Source organism: Macaca thibetana, chromosome 19 (assembly GCF_024542745.1).
Source record: "Macaca thibetana thibetana isolate TM-01 chromosome 19, ASM2454274v1, whole genome shotgun sequence".
Taxonomy (NCBI): Eukaryota; Metazoa; Chordata; class Mammalia; order Primates; family Cercopithecidae; genus Macaca; species Macaca thibetana.
Window position 1 is genome coordinate 16,038,895 of NC_065596.1, and position 17,450 is coordinate 16,056,344.

General features: G+C 53.3%; 1 protein-coding gene across 2 annotated transcripts in view; it reads left to right on the forward strand.

Annotated features, from left to right (window-relative positions):
- The window catches only part of FBN3 (fibrillin 3), a 90,253-nt gene that overhangs the window by 26,251 nt on the left and 46,552 nt on the right, over nucleotides 1–17,450 (forward strand). For both annotated transcript variants that reach the window (XM_050769975.1, XM_050769976.1), the window contains exons 23-34: nucleotides 1,692–1,916; nucleotides 2,110–2,235; nucleotides 4,103–4,231; nucleotides 6,965–7,090; nucleotides 8,709–8,834; nucleotides 8,985–9,107; nucleotides 9,474–9,599; nucleotides 10,617–10,742; nucleotides 15,146–15,268; nucleotides 15,459–15,581; nucleotides 16,048–16,173; nucleotides 16,264–16,386. In XM_050769975.1, coding sequence (XP_050625932.1) covers nucleotides 1,692–1,916; nucleotides 2,110–2,235; nucleotides 4,103–4,231; nucleotides 6,965–7,090; nucleotides 8,709–8,834; nucleotides 8,985–9,107; nucleotides 9,474–9,599; nucleotides 10,617–10,742; nucleotides 15,146–15,268; nucleotides 15,459–15,581; nucleotides 16,048–16,173; nucleotides 16,264–16,386 — 1,602 coding nt within the window. The remainder of the gene's footprint in view (nucleotides 1–1,691; nucleotides 1,917–2,109; nucleotides 2,236–4,102; nucleotides 4,232–6,964; nucleotides 7,091–8,708; nucleotides 8,835–8,984; nucleotides 9,108–9,473; nucleotides 9,600–10,616; nucleotides 10,743–15,145; nucleotides 15,269–15,458; nucleotides 15,582–16,047; nucleotides 16,174–16,263; nucleotides 16,387–17,450) is intronic.

Consider the following 17,450-nt stretch of genomic DNA (forward strand, 5'->3'; position numbering starts at 1 on the left):
CCTGCCTCGGCCTCCCAAAGTGTTGGGATTACAGGCGTGAGCCGCCACACCCAGCCCGAATAGGAGAGATTTCAGGCATCCTTTGGGATCCTCCACCTTCGGCTAACACATCATGAAAGACATTTGCGTGGGTTTTTTTTCTTTCTTCTTTTTTCTTGAGACAGGATGTCACTCTGTCACCCAGGCAGGAGTGCAGTGGCACAATCTCATCTCACTACAACTTGCACTTCCTGGGTTCAGCTGAGTTTTGTACCTTGATCTCCTGAGCAGCTGGGACTACAGGTGTGCACCACCAAACCCAGCTAATTTATTTCTTTATTGGTACTTTTTTTTTTTTTTTTCAAGTAGGGACAGGGTCTCACTATCTTGCCTAGGCTGGTCTCAAACTCCTGGCCTCAAGGGATCCCCCCACGTCAGCATCCCAGAGTGCTGGAATTCCAGCCAGGATTTATCTTTGAGGACGGTTTTAGGTTCACAGCAAATATGAACACATAGCCCCCACCTCCACGCACGTACAGCCTCCTCCACTATCAACATCTTGCCCCAGGGTTAGAGGGTGCATTTGTTACGATGGATGAAACTACGCAGGTACATCATTGTCATCTCCAAGTCCATAGAGCACCTTAGGGTTTACCCTTGGTGTGTTGGACGTTCTGTGGGTTTGGACGAATGTATAATGACATTCGTTCACCATTGTGGTGTCACATAGGGTAGTTTCACTGCCCTAAAAATCCTTAGTGGCCAGGCATAGTGGCTCATGCCTATAATCCCAGCACTTTGGGAGGTCGAGGTGAGCAGATCACTTGAGTTTGAGATCAGCTTGGCCAACGTGTAGAAACCGAGTCTCTATTAAAAAATACAAAAGTTAGGCCGGGCGTGGTGGCTCACGCCTATAATGCCAGCACTTTTGGGAGGCCAAGGTGGGTGGATTGCTTGAGGTCAAGAGTTCAAGACCTGCCTGGTTAACATGGTGAAACCCATCTCTACTGAAATACAAAAATTAGCCGGGCGTGGTGGCAGGTGCCTGTAATCCCAGCTACTCAGCAGGCTGAGGCAGGAGAATCGCTTGAACCTGGGAGGTGGAGGTTGCAGTGAGCTGAGATTGTGCCATTGCACTACAACCTAGGGGACAGAGCGAGACTCTGTCTTAAAAAAAAAAAAAAAAAAAATTGGTCAGGCACGGTGGCTCATGCCTGTAATCACAGCACTGTGGGAGGCCAAGGTGGGCAGATCACTTGAGTTCGAGATCAGCCTGGTCAACGTGGTGAAATCGAGTCTCTACTAAAAAAAAACAAAAGTTAGCTGGGTGTGGTGGCACACGCCTGTAATCCCAGCTTCTCGGGAGGCTGAGGCGGGAGAATTGCTTGAACCTGGGAGGTGGAGGTTGCGGTGAGCTGAGATTGTGCCACTACACTCTAGCCTGGGCGACAGAGCAAGACTATGTCTCAAAACAAATCAATCAACCAATGAATCAATCATTAAGAAAAATAAACGGATAGAACAGCGCTACAGAACAGCACACATAGTGCCCCCCCAGGCAGTGCCTGGAGGAAGTCACCCATTTTCACTCTGGCCCTCGACCTGACGCGTCCGGGAGAAAGTTTCCGATGAGAGTGACTGAGCGGCACGCCTGTCTCGCAGCGGGCACAGTGTGGCAGGGGTGGGGACGCAGTGACCGTTCCCTTGTGCAGATGTGAGATTGGAACCATGTTTCCTGCGATGGGACGAGGATGAGTGTGGGGTCACCCTGCCTGGCAAGTACCGGATGGACGTCTGCTGCTGCTCCATTGGGGCCGCCTGGGGAGCCGAGTGCGAGGCCTGCCCGGATCCCGAGTCCTTGGAGTTCGCCAGCCTGTGCCCGCGGGGGCTGGGCTTTGCCAGCCGGGACTTCCTGTCTGGCCGGCCGTTCTATAAAGGTGCGGTTGGGGAAGGAGTCAGGCCCCCGGAAGGATGGGGAGGGGCACGGCATAGGCAAAAGCCTGGAGATGGGAGGTGTGTTTGGGGAAAAGGGGATGTGGGCAAGGCCAGGCATGAAGAACCCAGGGAGGGCTTGGTGTATGGATCCCAAACTTGGGGACATCAGGGTGATTTGATGCTCCTGTACTTCAGATGTGAATGAATGCAAGGCGTTCCCTGGCCTCTGCACGCACGGTACCTGCAGAAACACGGTGGGCAGCTTCCACTGTGCCTGTGCGGGGGGCTTCGCCCTGGATGCCCAAGAACGGAACTGCACAGGTAGGTGCCACCTCTGCCTCTTGGAGAGAGCGTGATCCTTGCCAGGGATGGGGCCTCGAATAAGACGTAGAGACATGCCCGTTTTTCTTTTTCTTCTTCTTTCTTCTTTCTTCCTCTTCCTCTTCCCTCTTCCCTCTTCCCCTTCTCCTTCTCTTTCTCCTCCTTCTTCTTCTTCTTTTTTGAGACGGAGTTTCACTCTTGTTGCCCAGGCTAGAGTGCAATGGCACGATCTCAGCTCACTCCAACCTCCACCTCCCAGGTTCAAGAGATTCTCCTGCCTCAGCTTCCTGAGTAGCTAGGATTACAGGCATGCACCACCATGCCTGGCTAATATTGTATTTTTCAATAGAGATGGGGTTTCTCCATGTTGGTCAGGCTGATCTTGAACTCCCAACCTCAGGTGATCCACCCACTTCACCCTCCCAAAGTGCTGGGATTACAGGCGTGTGCCACCGTGCCCAGCAAGCACCTGTTCTTTAGGCACTTCTTGTGTCTGCTTCTGTGCAGTGTGACCTAGGGCAGGTGATTGCTCTCCTTGGGCTGCAGGAACCCTGACTATAAAAGAAGGGACTGGGCCAGGCGCGATGGATCACACCTGTAATCCCAGCACTTTGGGAGGCCAAAGTGAGTGGATCACTTGAGGTCAGGAGTTCGAGACCAGCCTGGCCAACATGGCAATACCCTGTCTCTACTAAAAGTACAAAAAGTAGCTGGGTGTGGTGGCGGGCACCCGTAATCCCAGTTACTTGTGAGACTGAGGTAGGAGAATCACTTGAACCCAGGAGGCGGAGGTTACAGTAAGCCAAGATCGTGCCATTGCACTCTAGCCTGGGTGGCAGAACGAGACTGCATCTCAAAAATAAATAAATAAGTAAATAAAACATAAAAGAAGGGGCTGGCAAAGGGACCTTTAGAGGCCTCCAGGCCTGGCCTGGTGGCTCACGCCTGTAATCCCAGCACTTTTGGAGGCCAAGGTGGGAGGATTGCTTGAGCCCAAGAGTTTGAGACTAGCCTGGGTAACACAGCAAGACCTCCATCTCTGCAAAAAATAAAAAATTATTATTGCATTAACTGTAGTCCCAGCTACTCGAGAGGCTGAGGCAGAGGGATCCCTTGAGCCCCCGGGAGGTTGAGGCTGCAGTGAGCTGTGATCACGCCGCTGCACTCCAGCCTGGGTGACAGAGCAAGACCCTGTCTCTGAAAAAGCAAACAGGCTGTGTGCGGTGGCTCACGCCTGTCATCCTAGCACTTTGGGAGGCCGAGGTGGGTGGATTGCTTTAGGTCAGGAGTTCGAGAACAGGCTGGCTCACATGGTGAAACCCCATCTTCCTAAAAGTACAAAATTAGTCGGGCACAGTGGCGCATGCCTGTAATCCCAGCTACTCGGGAGACTGAGGCAGGAGAATTGCTTGATCCTGGGAGGCAGAGGTTACAGTGAGCCGAGTCTGCATCACTGCACTCCAGCCTGGGTGACAGAGCGAGACTGTCTCTAAAAAAATAAATAAATAAATAAATAATAAAAATAAAATAAAACAAACAAATCTACCACCAATATAAAGAAAATGGAGAGCTCCGGACTGTGAGAAAATTCCCTGCCCTTGTCATGTTTAGTTCGGGGTCTCTCCATTTCCTCAGTTCCTTTTGGGAGCTTCTCTTCCGCCTGTCGTATCTACAGATTTGATGACCCCCTCCGGCACCCCATTGTGTCTGCATCCAGGGACCCCTCCCCTCTTGGCCTGTGCCTCCTTATGTCTGCAGACAGGCTTCCTCTAGCCCACACCCCCATCAAAGGACAGAGACCCCTCTGCCTTGTGCCCCGTGATGTGGCACACACGGCGCCTCCAGCCTCTGCCTCCTCTCCTTACAGATATCGACGAGTGTCGCATCTCCCCTGACCTCTGCGGCCAGGGCGCCTGTGTCAACACACCAGGCAGCTTTGAGTGCGAGTGTTTTCCCGGCTACGAGAGCGGCTTCATGCTGATGAAGGACTGCATGGGTTGGTGACTGCCGGGCAGGGGTGTGGTGGGCGCCCTGGGCAGGGTGGGCATTGAGGAGACGGAGGGTGGGGACGGGTGGGGACGGCTGTTGCTGTGTGGACGTGGATGGAGGGGGCAGGAGGAGGGAGGAGCTGCAAATTAGCTGGGTTGTGGTGAGTCTGGGGTCCATGAGGCATCGTCCTTAGGAAAGAGACCTGGGGGCTGAGACCTGGGGGTGGCCGGCACACTGGGGTGGGTGAGGTCTCCCAGGGAGGGTGTGTAGCTTGGGTAGAGGACAGGGCCCCTCAGAGAAGCCTGGGAAATACTGCCAGTTACAAGGCCTCTCGTCCCCATCATTGTCTTTGTTATTCATTTGATGAGCATTTCACGTGCATCCTCTGAACTAGAGGCACTGCAGGGAGCTCCAGCTCCAGGGAGCCCTCTTTCCCTGGAGCTCACAGCCTAACAGGAAGACAGACATGAATAACATGAATCGCTGAGGAAATGCAAAATTGGGCCAGGTGTGGTGGCCCTTGCCTGTAATCCCAGCACTTTGAGAGGCCGAGGCAGTAGGATCGCTTGAGTCCAGGAGTTCGAGCCCAGCCTGGGCAACATAGCAAGACCCTCTCACTACAAAATTTTTAAAAAATTAGCTGGACATGGTGGCACATGCCACTCGGGAGGCTGAGAAGGGAGGATCCCTTGAGCCCAGGAGGTTGAGGCTACAGTGAACCATGATTGCACTTCTGCGCTCCAACCTGGGCGATAGAGTGAGACCCTGTCATAAGAAAGAGGAAAGAAAGAAGAAAGAAAGAGAGAGAGAGAGAGAGAAAGAAAGAAAGAGAAGGAAGGAAGGAAGAGAAAGAAAGAAACAAAGAAAGAAGGAAGGAAGGAAGGAAAAAGAAAAATCCAGGCAAAGTGGTTCATGCCTGTAATCCCAGCACTTTGGGAGGCTGAGGTGGGCACATTTCCTGAGTTCAGGAGTTCAAAACCAGCCTGGGCAACACGGTGAAACCCCATCTCTACTAAAATACAAAAAATTAACTCGGTGTGGTGGCGGGTGCCTGTAGTCCCAGCTACTTGGGAGACTGAGGAGAATTGCTTGAACCCAGGAGGTGGAGGTTGCAGTGAGCTGAGATCGTGCCACTGCACTCCAGCCTGGGCGACAGAGCGAGACTCTGTCTCCAAATTAAAAAAAAAAAAAAAAAAAGGCCGGGCGCGGTGGCTCAAGCCTGTAATCCCAGCACTTTGGGTGGCCGAGACGGGCGGATCACGAGGTCAGGAGATCGAGACCATCCTGGCTAACACCGTGAAACCCCGTGTCTACTAAAAAATACAAAAAAAACTAGCCGGGCGAGGTGGCGGGCGCCTGTAGTCCCAGCTACTCGGGAGGCTGAGGCAGGAGAATGGTGTAAATCCGGGAGGCGGAGCTTGCAGTGAGCTGAGATCCGGCCACTGCACTCCAACCTGGGCGACAGAGCGAGACTCTGTCTCAAAAAAAATAAAAAAAAAAAAAAGAAAGAAAGAAAGAAAAGAAAAAAATGCAAAATTGCCGCTGTCAGAAGCACTTAAAAAGGCCACATGGTCTGATGAGAGATGGCTGAGACAGGATTGCTTGAGGCCAGGAGTTCAAGACCAGCTTGGTCAACATAGAGAGGCCCCATCTCTACACAAAATTGAAAAATTAGCAGAGCGTGGTGGCGCCTGCCTGTAGTCCCAGCTGCTCAGGAGGCTGAGGTTGGAGGATAGTTTGAACCTGGGAGGTGGAGGCTGCAGTGAGCTGTGATCGTGTCACTGCACTCCAGCCTGGGTGACAGTGTGAAAATCTGTCTCAAAAAAAAACCAAAAACATAAAAGGCTGGACTCAGTGGCTCACACCTGTAATCCCAGCAATTTGGGAGGCCGAGGCGGTTGAATCACTTGAGGTCAGGATTTCGAGACCAGTCTGACCAACATAGTGAAACGCTGTCTCTACTAAAAATACAAAAATTAGCTGGGCTTGGTGATGCACGCCTGTAATCCCAGCTACTTGGGAGGCTGAGGCAGGAGAATTGCGTGAACCCAGGAGGCGGAGGTTGCAGGGAGCCGAGATGGTGCCACTGCACTCCAGCGTGGGCAACAGAGTGAGACTCTGTCTCAAAAATAACAACAAAAAAAAAAAAAAAAGGAAAAAAAGAAAGAAAGAAGGCAGTAGCTGTGAACAGGGTGAAGACACTGGAGAACAGCATGTGCAAAGGCCCTGGGGCGGGCCTGAGGAATGGAAGGATGCCCCTGTGGCTTAAGAGTGATGAGGCCGTGGTGAGGCTGCCTGCTCCTTGCCCTGAGTCCTGGCGGGACTGAGCCTCAGCTTTCTGGCATGTCCTGCAGGGAATGGAGGAGGAAAGAGGGCTCCCTGGAGCTGGAGCTCCCTGCAGTGCCTCTAGGTCAGAGGATGCACGTGAAATGCTCATCAAATGAATAACAAAGTCAATGATGGCACTTCTTAGTGCCTTTTCTAGCGGCACCAAGAGTGTCAACTTCATGGCCTTTGTTCTTCTGAGAATCTCAGCCTCCCTCCCTATCTGGCTGGTCTCTGCTCCTGGTGCAGACCCCATTCCCCTGGGTCATCCCAGCCCGGAGCCCCCAGGCTCTCCTGGCTCCCGCTGGGGTGAAGGGGGCTGGGGAGGTGGGGGGAGAAGCCAGCATGAACCTCATCGCTCCCTCCCTGTGTCAGCACCTTCACACCTGCTCTCTCTTTCCACACAAACCTTCAGACGTGGACGAGTGTGCAAGGGACCCACTGCTCTGCCGGGGAGGCACTTGCACCAACACGGATGGGAGCTACAAGTGCCAGTGTCCCCCTGGGCACGAGCTGACAGCCAAGGGCACTGCCTGTGAGGGTGAGTGTGCATCCGGGTGTGCGAGTGTGAGCGTGAGCCCGTGTGTGTGAGAGTGCGTGGGTGTCAGGTGAATGTGGGCTGGATGAGTGAGAGGGTGGGCATGTGTATCTGTCTCTCTGAGGCCAGTGTGTGAGCGTGCAAGTGTGTGTCAGTGTGTACCTGTGTGTGTAAGTGGGTTTATATGCAAGATGGCGGGAGTGTGTGTGTCTAGATGAACACGCACATGTGTGAGTGTCTGTACAATGGCAGGCGTTTGTGCATTTGTGTGACTGTGTGTATGTCTGTACAATGGGGAGTGTTTGCATGTGAGTAGGTGTGAGTGTGTGTGTGCATCTGTGTGAACACACAAGACGGTTTGAGTGTGTATTTGGCTATGAATGTATCTACCAAGGGCAAGTGTGTTTGCGTGTGTGTGTGTGTTTCATTTTGTTTTGTTTAACACAGGGTCCCAGTCTGTTGTCCAGTCTGGGTTGCAGTGGCACGATCACAGCTCACTGCAGCCTCCACCTCCCAGGCTCAGGTGATCCTCCCACCTCGGCCTCCCAAGTAGGTGGGGCTACAGACATGCGCCACCATGCCTGGCTTATTTATTTATTTTGAGACAGAGTCTTACTCTGTCGCCCAGGCTGGAGTGCAGTGGCTACCATCTCGGCTGACTGCAAGCTCCACCTCCCGGGCTCACGCCGTTCTCCTGCCTCAGCCTCCCAAGGAACCCTGACTACAGGCGCCCACCACCACACTTGGCTAATTTTTTTTTGTATATTTAGTTAGAGACGGGGTTTCACCGTGTTATCCAGGATGGTCTCAATCTCCTGATCTCATGATCCGCCCGCCTCGGCCTCCCAAAGTGCTGGGATTACAGGCGTGAGCCACCGCGCCCGGTCATGCCTGGCTAATTTCTGAGCGGTTGTGTTTGTATGTAAGTCTGTGTGCGCGTGTGCAAGAGAATGTGATGTGTAGTTGGATGCAAATGCATGTTTATAAAGGGAGGTATGTCTGTGTGTGAGTGGGTGTGAGTATGTGTTTGTAAGTGGGTCTGTGTGGGTGTACCTCTGGGTGTGGCTGTCTGGGTGTGGACGTGTGTTTGTCCAAGGACAGGTATGTTTGAGGGTGTGTTTATGTGTGTGTCTGAGTGTGCACATGGGTGTGTTTGTGTGTGTGTGTGTTTGTGCATGTGGGTGTTTGTGTGTCTGTGTGTGCACATGGGTGTGAGTGTGCCCTGGGTGTGGATGTGTCTTTACACACGGGTGAGTGTATTTGTATGCAAGTGGATATAAGGTGTGTTGTGAATTTAGGAGTGTGCCCCTGAGTGTGTGTATCTGAGTGTGCCTGTGTGTGTCTGTCAAGGGCGAGTGTGTTCACACGTGAGTGGGTGCCGGGGTGTGTTTGTGAGCCTGTGTGAGCAGGCACGTGTGGTGTGTATCTGGGTGTCTGTGTTTATAGGAGAGTGTGGGTATTTGCATGTGAGTGAATGCGAGTGTATGGACAGGCACATGCGGGGCTGTGCCAGTGTCGGCAGCGTGAGTTGCTTAGCGTGCGTGTGTGCCCCAGTGTGTCTCACGGTCACACAGACGGCAGATGGGGCACAGGCCTGTCTTTCATCTGCACTCCCCTGCAGACATCGATGAGTGCTCCCTGAGGGATGGCCTATGTCCCTACGGCCACTGTGTCAATGTCATCGGTGCCTTCCAGTGCTCCTGCCACGCCGGCTTCCAGGGCACACCTGACCACCAAGGCTGCGTGGGTGAGACTGTGCCCACCTGCTGGGCCCTGGGCACCAACCGCATCCCCAGCCATAGTGGCAGCCCCTCCTGTCCTCAACTCCACTCTGCTCCCACCCCCAAACCAGCCCCCTCCCCCCAGCCCCAGCCCCTGTCTGCCCTGCATCCTGCAGACATCAACGAATGCCGGGTCCGGAATGGTGGGTGTGACGTGTACTGTATTAACACTGAGGGCAGCTACCGGTGCAGCTGTGGGCAGGGCTACTCGCTGATGCCCGACGGAAGGGCATGTGCAGGTAGGTGGGCACAACCTCTTCCCACTGCCTGGCGTGGGGGATGAGGAGGAGGTGCTGGCCGGGTCCTACACTGGCCCGGAGCCCAGCACAGCGTAGTGAAGCCAACCAGACCCGAGGCACCCCCTGCCTGGCTTGTCCTGGCCCCAGGCAGGCTGCTCACCCTGTGGGAAAGCCCCTGGGGTTTTTGCAGAGGAGGGTGAATAAGGTGGAAAACAAACTCAGAACTGCCTGGGCGCCCCCAGACTGCTTGAGTGACCATCGCTGTCCTCACCTGGCTACAGGTCGTCCTGGGGGCTGGGGAGCAGATGTGTACTGGGTGGTCTATCAGGGCAAAGCTAAGCACAGTCCCCAACCCTGTTCCCCCAGACGTGGATGAGTGTGAAGAGAACCCCAGTGTTTGTGACCAAGGCCACTGCACCAACGTGCCGGGGGGTCACCGCTGCCTGTGCTATGATGGCTTCGTGGCCACGCCGGACATGAGGACATGTGTTGGTGAGGAGCCGGGATGGCGGGGTGGAGGAGGCGGTGTCAGAATTCACACACCAGGTCTTCCACAAGGTGGTACATAGGCATGACAATGACAAATGCTGGACCCCACCCCTGCCATTTGCGGGTAGAGAGATGAGGTTTTGTAACAGCACTTGGTTTTCCACTTAAGCATCCCCCGTATCGCAAGTCTGCTTCCCAAAGCCCATGAGATCCCATTTATGGAACAGAAGCAGAATTCCCCAAACCTTGCTCTTTTAAATGGCGTTTGTTTAATATGACATATGCTACACCTATCGGAGGATCGTGTCCTGTTCAAGGTCTGTGCGTTACGATTACCAAAGACAAAGGGGTTTCTGGCAGAGGACAGTGGACAAGGCAGGAAACAGACTCAGAGCTGTGTTCTGTAAGGTGGCGATTGCTATCCTCACCCAGCTACAGGTTGTCCTGTGGTGTGCTGGGTGCCCCATCAGGACAAAGCTGAGGCCGGCCTGTGGAAGTTCCAGGAAATAACAATGTAACTCCCGGCCAAGAAACCGAGTGAAGCTTAAAGAGCTTAGAGTGTTCCAGTTTATAGGAGTCTCAGAGAGCAAACAAGTCTCAGCGATGGGCCTTGTGAACAAATGCATTTAGGGAATGCGTTCTGCTCCATGCCCCTGTTGCAGATCCACTGTGCATATTGGCATAAAGGCTCTGAAAAGTCCTGCAGGAAGAAACCCTGGTTAGCTTTGTGGATCTCAGCCTTCTCTAAATGTATTTGACCATAAAATACTTTTGGAAGCACATTCCTGGTGTGTTCTTTGGAATGTGCTCTGCGAAAGGCTCACAGAACATTCCCGATTACCCAGTAGTGGATGCAGAGGGAGCTCCCCGCCCCTGGAGAAAAGAAAGCGAGTCCTAGCAGAGAGGACCCGTGTGGCGGGACAGTCAGGAATGCTGGGGCTCTCCCTCCCACCCTCACCCACTTCCTCTCCCGTCACCCCTGCACCCAGTCCTCAGACCTCATGCTTTCTTCCCCAACAGATGTGGATGAGTGCGACCTGAACCCTCACATCTGCCTCCACGGGGACTGCGAGAACACGAGGGGTTCCTTTGTCTGCCACTGTCAGCTGGGCTACATGGTCAGGAAGGGGGCCACGGGCTGCTCTGGTGAGCCGGCGGTCAGCGGTGCAGGCAGAGAAGACTCCCTGGGCCCTTTTGGGAATCATGCGATTCGTGCCGAGCACAGCCAGAGTTCATGCTCATAGATTTCCACGGATGGCTTCTTGTGTTAAAGCAAGAGCAGAGGCCGGGCGCGGTGGCTCACGCCTGTAATCCCAGCACTTTGGGAGGCCGAGACGGGCGGATCACGAGGTCAGGAGATCGAGACCATCCTGGCTAACACGGTGAAACCCCGTCTCTACTAAAAAATACAAAAAAAAAAAAACTAGCCGGGCGCGGTTGTGGGCGCCTGTAGTCCCAGCTACTCGGGAGGCTGAGGCAGGAGAATGGCGTGAACCCGGGAGGCGGAGCTTGCAGTGAGCCGAGATCTGGCCATTGCACTCCAGCCTGGGTGACACAGCAAGACTCCGTCTCAAAAAAAAAAAAAAAAAAAAAAAAAAATTAGCCGGGCGTAGTGGCGGGCGCCTGTAGTCCCGGCTACTTGGGAGGCTGAGGCAGGAGAATGGCGTGAACCCGGGAGGCGGAGCTTGCAGTGAGCCGCCGCACTCCAGCCTGGACGACTGAGCAAGAGTCCGTCTCGAAAAAAAATAGGAAAATAAAAAAAAGAACAGAGTCCCATACAGTGCCCTGGGGGTCCCCTGAACAGCTCAGGAGGGGAAGCCCCACCTGTCTGCAGCAGCATTTCTGAAAAGGCAGATCCCTGATAATTGGATGCAATACAGGGATGAACACTTAAACATTTGAGTAGTGACTATGTTAGTTCCCTGTGGTTGCCGTAACAAAGGATCACACAATTGGTGGCTTAGAAATTGATTCTCTCGGCCGGGCGCGGTGGCTCAAGCCTGTAATCCCAGCACTTTGGGAGGCCGAGACGGGCGGATCACGAGGTCAGGAGATCGAGACCATCCTGGCTAACACGGTGAAACCCTGTCTCTACTAAAAATACAAAAAAACTAGCCGGGCGAGGTGGCAGCGCCTGTAGTCCCGGCTACTCGGGAGGCTGAGGCAGGAGAATGGCGGGAACCCGGGAGGCGGAGCTTGCAGTGAGCCGAGATCGCGCCACTGCACTCCAACCTGGGCGACAGAGTGAGACTCCACCTCAAAAAAAAAAAAAAAAAAAAAAGAAATTGATTCTCTGGGTCGGGCGCGGTGGCTCATGCCTGTAATCCTAGCACTTTGGGAGGCTGCGGTGGGCAGATCACCTGAGGTCAGGAGTTCAAGACCAGCCTGGTCAACATGGTGAAACCCCATCTTTACTAAAAATACAAAAATTAGCCAGGCATGGTAATCCCAGCTGCTTGGGAGGCTGAGGCAGGAGAATCGTTTGAACCCGGGAGGCAGAGGTGGCAGTGAGCCAAGATAGCACCACTGCATTCCAGCCTGGGCAACAGAGTGAGACCCCATCTCAAAAGAAAAAAAGTGGCCGGGCGCGGTGGCTCAAGCCTGTAATCCCAGCACTTTGGGAGGCCGAGGCGGGTGGATCACGAGGTCAGGAGATCTAGACCATCCTGGCTAACATGGTGAAACCCCGTCTCTACTAAAAAAATACAAAAAACTAGCCGGGCGTGGTGGCGGGCGCCTGTAGTCCCAGCTACTCGGAGGCTGAGGCGGGAGAATGGCGAACCCGGGAGGTGGAGCTTGCAGTGAGCCGAGATCGGGCCACTGCACTCTAGCCTGGGCCACACAGCGAGACTCCGTCTCAAAAAAAAAAAAAAAAAAAAAAAGAAAAAAAGTAAATTGATTCTCCACCTGGCACGGTGGCTCACACTTGTAATCCCAGCACTTTGGGAGGCTAAGGCGGGAGGATTGCTTGAGCCCGTGGGTTCGAGACCAGCCTGGGTGACATGGATACATCACAACATGGCCATATGGCAACATTAATAGAGACAACAACCCCATCTCTATTAAAAATTTTAAAAATTAGCCTGGGCAGGGTAGCTCACACCTGTAATCCCAGCACTTTGGGAGGTTGAGGTGGGTGGATTACCTGAGGTCAGGAGTTTGAGACCGGCCTGGCCAACATGGTGAAACCCCGTCTCTACTAAAAACACAAAATTAGCTGGGCGTGGTGGCGCATGCCTGTAATCCCAGCTACTTGGGAGGCTGAGGCAGGAGAATCGCTTGAATCTGGGAGGCAGAGGTTGTAGTGAGCCGAGATCATACCACTGCACTCCAGCTTGGGCCACAGAGCAAAACTCCATCTCAAAAAGAAAAACCAAAACTTGTTTTTTAATTTAAAAGAAATGTATTCTCCTTCTAGAATCATAGTTCTGGAAACCAGAAGTCTGAAATCAAGGTGTCTGCAGGGTTAGTACCTTCTTGGGGGCTCAGAGGGAGAACCAGTTCCATGCCTCCTTGGTGTTCCTCAGCTTGTAGACGTGTCATTCAAGTTTCTGTCTCCATCTTCACAAGGCCTTCTTCTCTCTGTGTATCTGTTTTTAAAATTTTTTCATTTTTTACATTATTTATTTATTTATTTTGAGATAGTGTCCCACTCTATCTCCCAGGCTGGAGTGCAGTGATGCAATCATAGCTCACTGCAGCCTCCACCTCTCCGGGCTCAGGTGATCTTCCCATCTCAATCTCCCACACGTGCCATCACACTCAGCTAATTTTTTTTTTTTTTTTTTTGTAGAGAGAGTGTTTTACTATGTCACTCGGGTTGGTCTTGAACTCCTGGACTCAAGTAATCCTCTTGCCTCGACCTCCCAATTTGTTGGGATTACGAGTCACTGCACCCAATAGTATCTAATTTGTAAAGATAAGGTCTGGCTGTGTCGCCCAGGCTATAGTGCAGTGGTGTGATCATAGCTCATGAACTGGTTCATAGCCTTAAATTCCTGGGTTCAAGCAATCCTCCCAGCCTCAGCCTCCCCAGTATCTGGGACTACAGGTGCATGCCACCATGCCGGGCTAATTTTTTAAAAAGTTTTTGTTGATCAGGCATGGTGACTCATTTCTGTAATGCCAGCACTTTGGGAGGTGGAGGTGGAAGGATTCTTGAGCTCAGGAGTTTGAGACAAAAATTTAAAAAATTAGCCAGGCATGCTGGCGCTCACCTGCAGTCTTAGCTACTCAGAAGGCTGAGGCTGGAGGATTGCTTTAAGACCAGGAGATCCAGGCAGCAGTGAGCTAGATTGCACCACTGCACGGCACTCCAGCTGGGGTGACAGAGTGAAACCATGCCTCGAGGGGGGGAATAAAAGGTGTTTTTGTAGAAACAGGTTCTCACTACGTTGCCCAACCTGGTCTCAAACTCTTTGCCTCAAGTGATCCTCCCACCTTGGCCTCCCGAGTAGCTGGGATTACAGATGTAAGTCATTGCATCTGGCTACACAGCCAGTCACTGGTCTTAGAAGAACACCAGTCACTGGACCGGAGCCTACCTTAATCCGGATGACCTCATCTTAACTTAGTTACATCTACGAAGACCCTGTTTCCAAATAAGGTCACATTCACGGGTTTCAGGGTTTAGGACTTGAACATACCTTTTAAGGGGACACAATTCTATCGACTCCAGTTAGATGGTTATTTTAATGTGTATTAGAAACAAATGTTACACAACATAGCATCAAGCTCATGACTTCTTAGAGGTTGTTGATGTGGATCCAAAATTGTCTTTTAAAACATGATTTATGTCAGCGAGAACAGGAGTGTGGTAAACAAATGTTTAGTAACAGTAGCTCACCCAGATTTAACGCGGCAGAGGTCATAAGGGTGAGGCAGAATTGACTCTGGATTGGAAATGCTGGTGGACAGGGAAATCCTGGCTTGGAAAGGGGGCGTGTTCATCCGGACAGTCACTTGTTTTTTCGTTTGTTTGTTTTTGTTTCATTTGTTTGTTTTGAGACGGAGTCTCCCTCTGTTGCCCAGGCTGGAGTGCAGTGGTGCGATCTCTGCCCACTGCAAGCTCTGCCTTCTGGGTTCACACCATTCTTATGCCTCAGCCTCCTGAGTAGCTGGGACTACAGGCACCCACCACCACGCACAGCTAATTTTTGTATTTTTAGTAGAGACAGGGTTTCACCGTGTTAGCCAAGATGGTCTTGATCTCCTGACCTCATGATCTGCCTGCCTCAGCCTCCCAAAGTGCTGGGATTACAGGCGTGAGCCACCGTGCCTGGCTGGACAGTCACTCTTAATATCTACCCCAAGTCTTTCATGCTGCTATTTCAGACCATTTCTGAGGGCTGCTGAGAGTCATGTCTGTTAGGTTTGGGGGTTTTCCTCTCGGGCTCTGGGTAAAGATGGAAGCTCCCCCAGTGGAGGGGAGGAGGCTTTCTGGACCAGCTCTCCCCTAGAGAGGAAGAGTCCCCGCCCGTTCAGCTGCTATTGCATCGAGTCTTTCCTTCTGTGACTGGGTCTCAGCGTTGTGCCTCCTCTCCCTTTAGATGTGGATGAATGCGAGGTTGGAGGACACAACTGTGACAGTCATGCCTCCTGTCTCAACATCCCAGGGAGTTTCAGCTGTAGGTGCCTGCCAGGCTGGGAGGGGCATGGCTTCGAATGTCATGGTGAGTACCTGGGGGCAGGAAATCGGGGCAAAGCAGAAGAGGTAGGTGAGGGGCAAGGCAGTGGGAGGGTGGGTTGTGGGGGTGTCTGCAGGGGGGCAGTCAGGGTTGGAGGATTGAAGAGTCTTTCTCCCTTCTGCCCCCCACAATGCACACGCCATGGGGTGGGGGGCCTGGGCTCCGTCTCCTGCAGACCTGGATGAATGCGTCTCCCAGGAGCACCGGTGCAGCCCAAAAGGTGACTGTCTCAATGTCCCTGGCTCCTACCGCTGCACCTGCCGCCAGGGCTTTACCGGGGATGGCTTCTCCTGCGAAGGTGAGATTAGGGGGTGGGAGGGCAGGGGCCCTAGAGGGACAGCCACGGGGGCTGAATTCACGGTGGCCGCCATGGTCACTCAACCTCCTGACTCCTTCTGACTCACTCATCGCTCCATGGGTGCTGGAGAGGCTGTGTCCTCGGCCCAGGGGGTGCTACTGCCTGCCCACGGCTCCCTTGAACCCCTAAGTGCATGAGACACTTCCTTCCTGGCTGCTCTCCTCCCTGGATCCGGAGTGACTGGGTACCCTCTCTGGGGTCCAAGAGTCCAGACCACCTCTCCCCTCCCTGACCCTTCTTTGGTCACTTGCCTCCCACCCTGAGTCAGAGACGGAGTCCCCAGGGCTACTTGCCTGGGACTCTGGCTGACAGCGAAGTGTTCCAGTGACTGGGGCCTCCCTCCCACCCACCCTGCATGGGTCCGGGTCCACCAGTCTCCAGTCCTCCGAATCTTGGGACCCCTCAGACAGAGACGAATGTGCCGAGAACGTGGACCTCTGTGATAACGGGCAGTGCCTCAATGCGCCCGGCGGGTACCGCTGCGAATGTGAGATGGGCTTTGACCCCACTGAGGACCACCGGGCCTGCCAGGGTGAGGCCGGGCCCGGCAGGGCAGAGGACAGAGTGGGTGGGTCCCTGCCGCAGACTCTGGGTGGGGCAGGCTGACCCAGGGTCCCCGCAGATGTGGACGAGTGTGCGCAAGGGAACCTCTGTGCATTTGGGAGCTGTGAGAACCTGCCTGGAATGTTCCGCTGCATCTGCGATGGTGGCTACGAACTGGACCGAGGGGGTGGCAACTGCACAGGTGTGAGGTCATCTGGGCTGGAAGGAGGGAGGAGAGAGCAGGAGCTGGGGCAGGGGACATGGCTCGCTCCCTCACTGCCCTCAGATCTCTTCTCAAGCATCCTCCCTTGGAGTCTTGGGGGGGGGGTAGGGAGCACCTTGCCTGATGTCCCCATCATTTCCCGTGCCTGTTCCCCAGCTGAATAAGTTCAGTGATTGAAGTGGCCTCTCCACCCTAGCTGCCAAAAGGGTCTCCCACCTCTGTGTGTTTTAGAAATGGGCAGATAGTAAATATTTTTGGCTTTGCAGGCCACACAGTCAGTCTCTGTCATAATGATTCAACTCTGCCATTGTAGCTCAAAAGCAGCCACAGGCAATATGTAAATGAATGAATGTGGCCCCTGTACCAATAAAACTTTATTGACACACATAGGTGGTAGACCGGATTTGGCCTACAGATTGGAATGTGCTAACCCATGGTTTGAAAGTATTTTCTATAGATGGGTTTTGGCTAGGTGTGGTGGCTCATGCCCATAATCTCAGCACTTTGGAAGGCTGAGGTGGGAGGATCACTCAAGGCCAGGAGTTGGAGACCAGCCTGAGCAACATAGCAAGACCCCATCTCTAAAAAGTAAAAATAAAAAATTAGCTGGGCATTGTGGTGCACACCTGTAGTCCCAGCTACTCCAAAGGCTGAGGCAGAAGGATTGCTTGAACCCAGGAGTCTGAGGCCGCAGTAAGCCGTGATTGCGCAACTGCACTCCAGCCTGGTCAACACAGCAAGACCCTGTCTCTAAACATCAATAAATTAAGAAAAATAAAATAGATGTGGTTTTCATATGTTGACTGCATGGAACCCAGGGCAGGTAGAGTTCAACGAGCAAAACTCTGCCAAGCAGAACAGAGCAGGAGAAGGAATGGGATTGGAGGGGACAGGGCAGACTGGAGGTTCCTGTCCCGTTAGGTTTCTTCCCAGGGACGGACATGACATTGTCCCCTGGTGCCCAGAAGTTGACCTCGAGTGAGGGCTGCAGCTTCCCAGGATGAAGCCAGGAGGGAGGGGGGCCAAGGCAGGGCTCCCTGCTG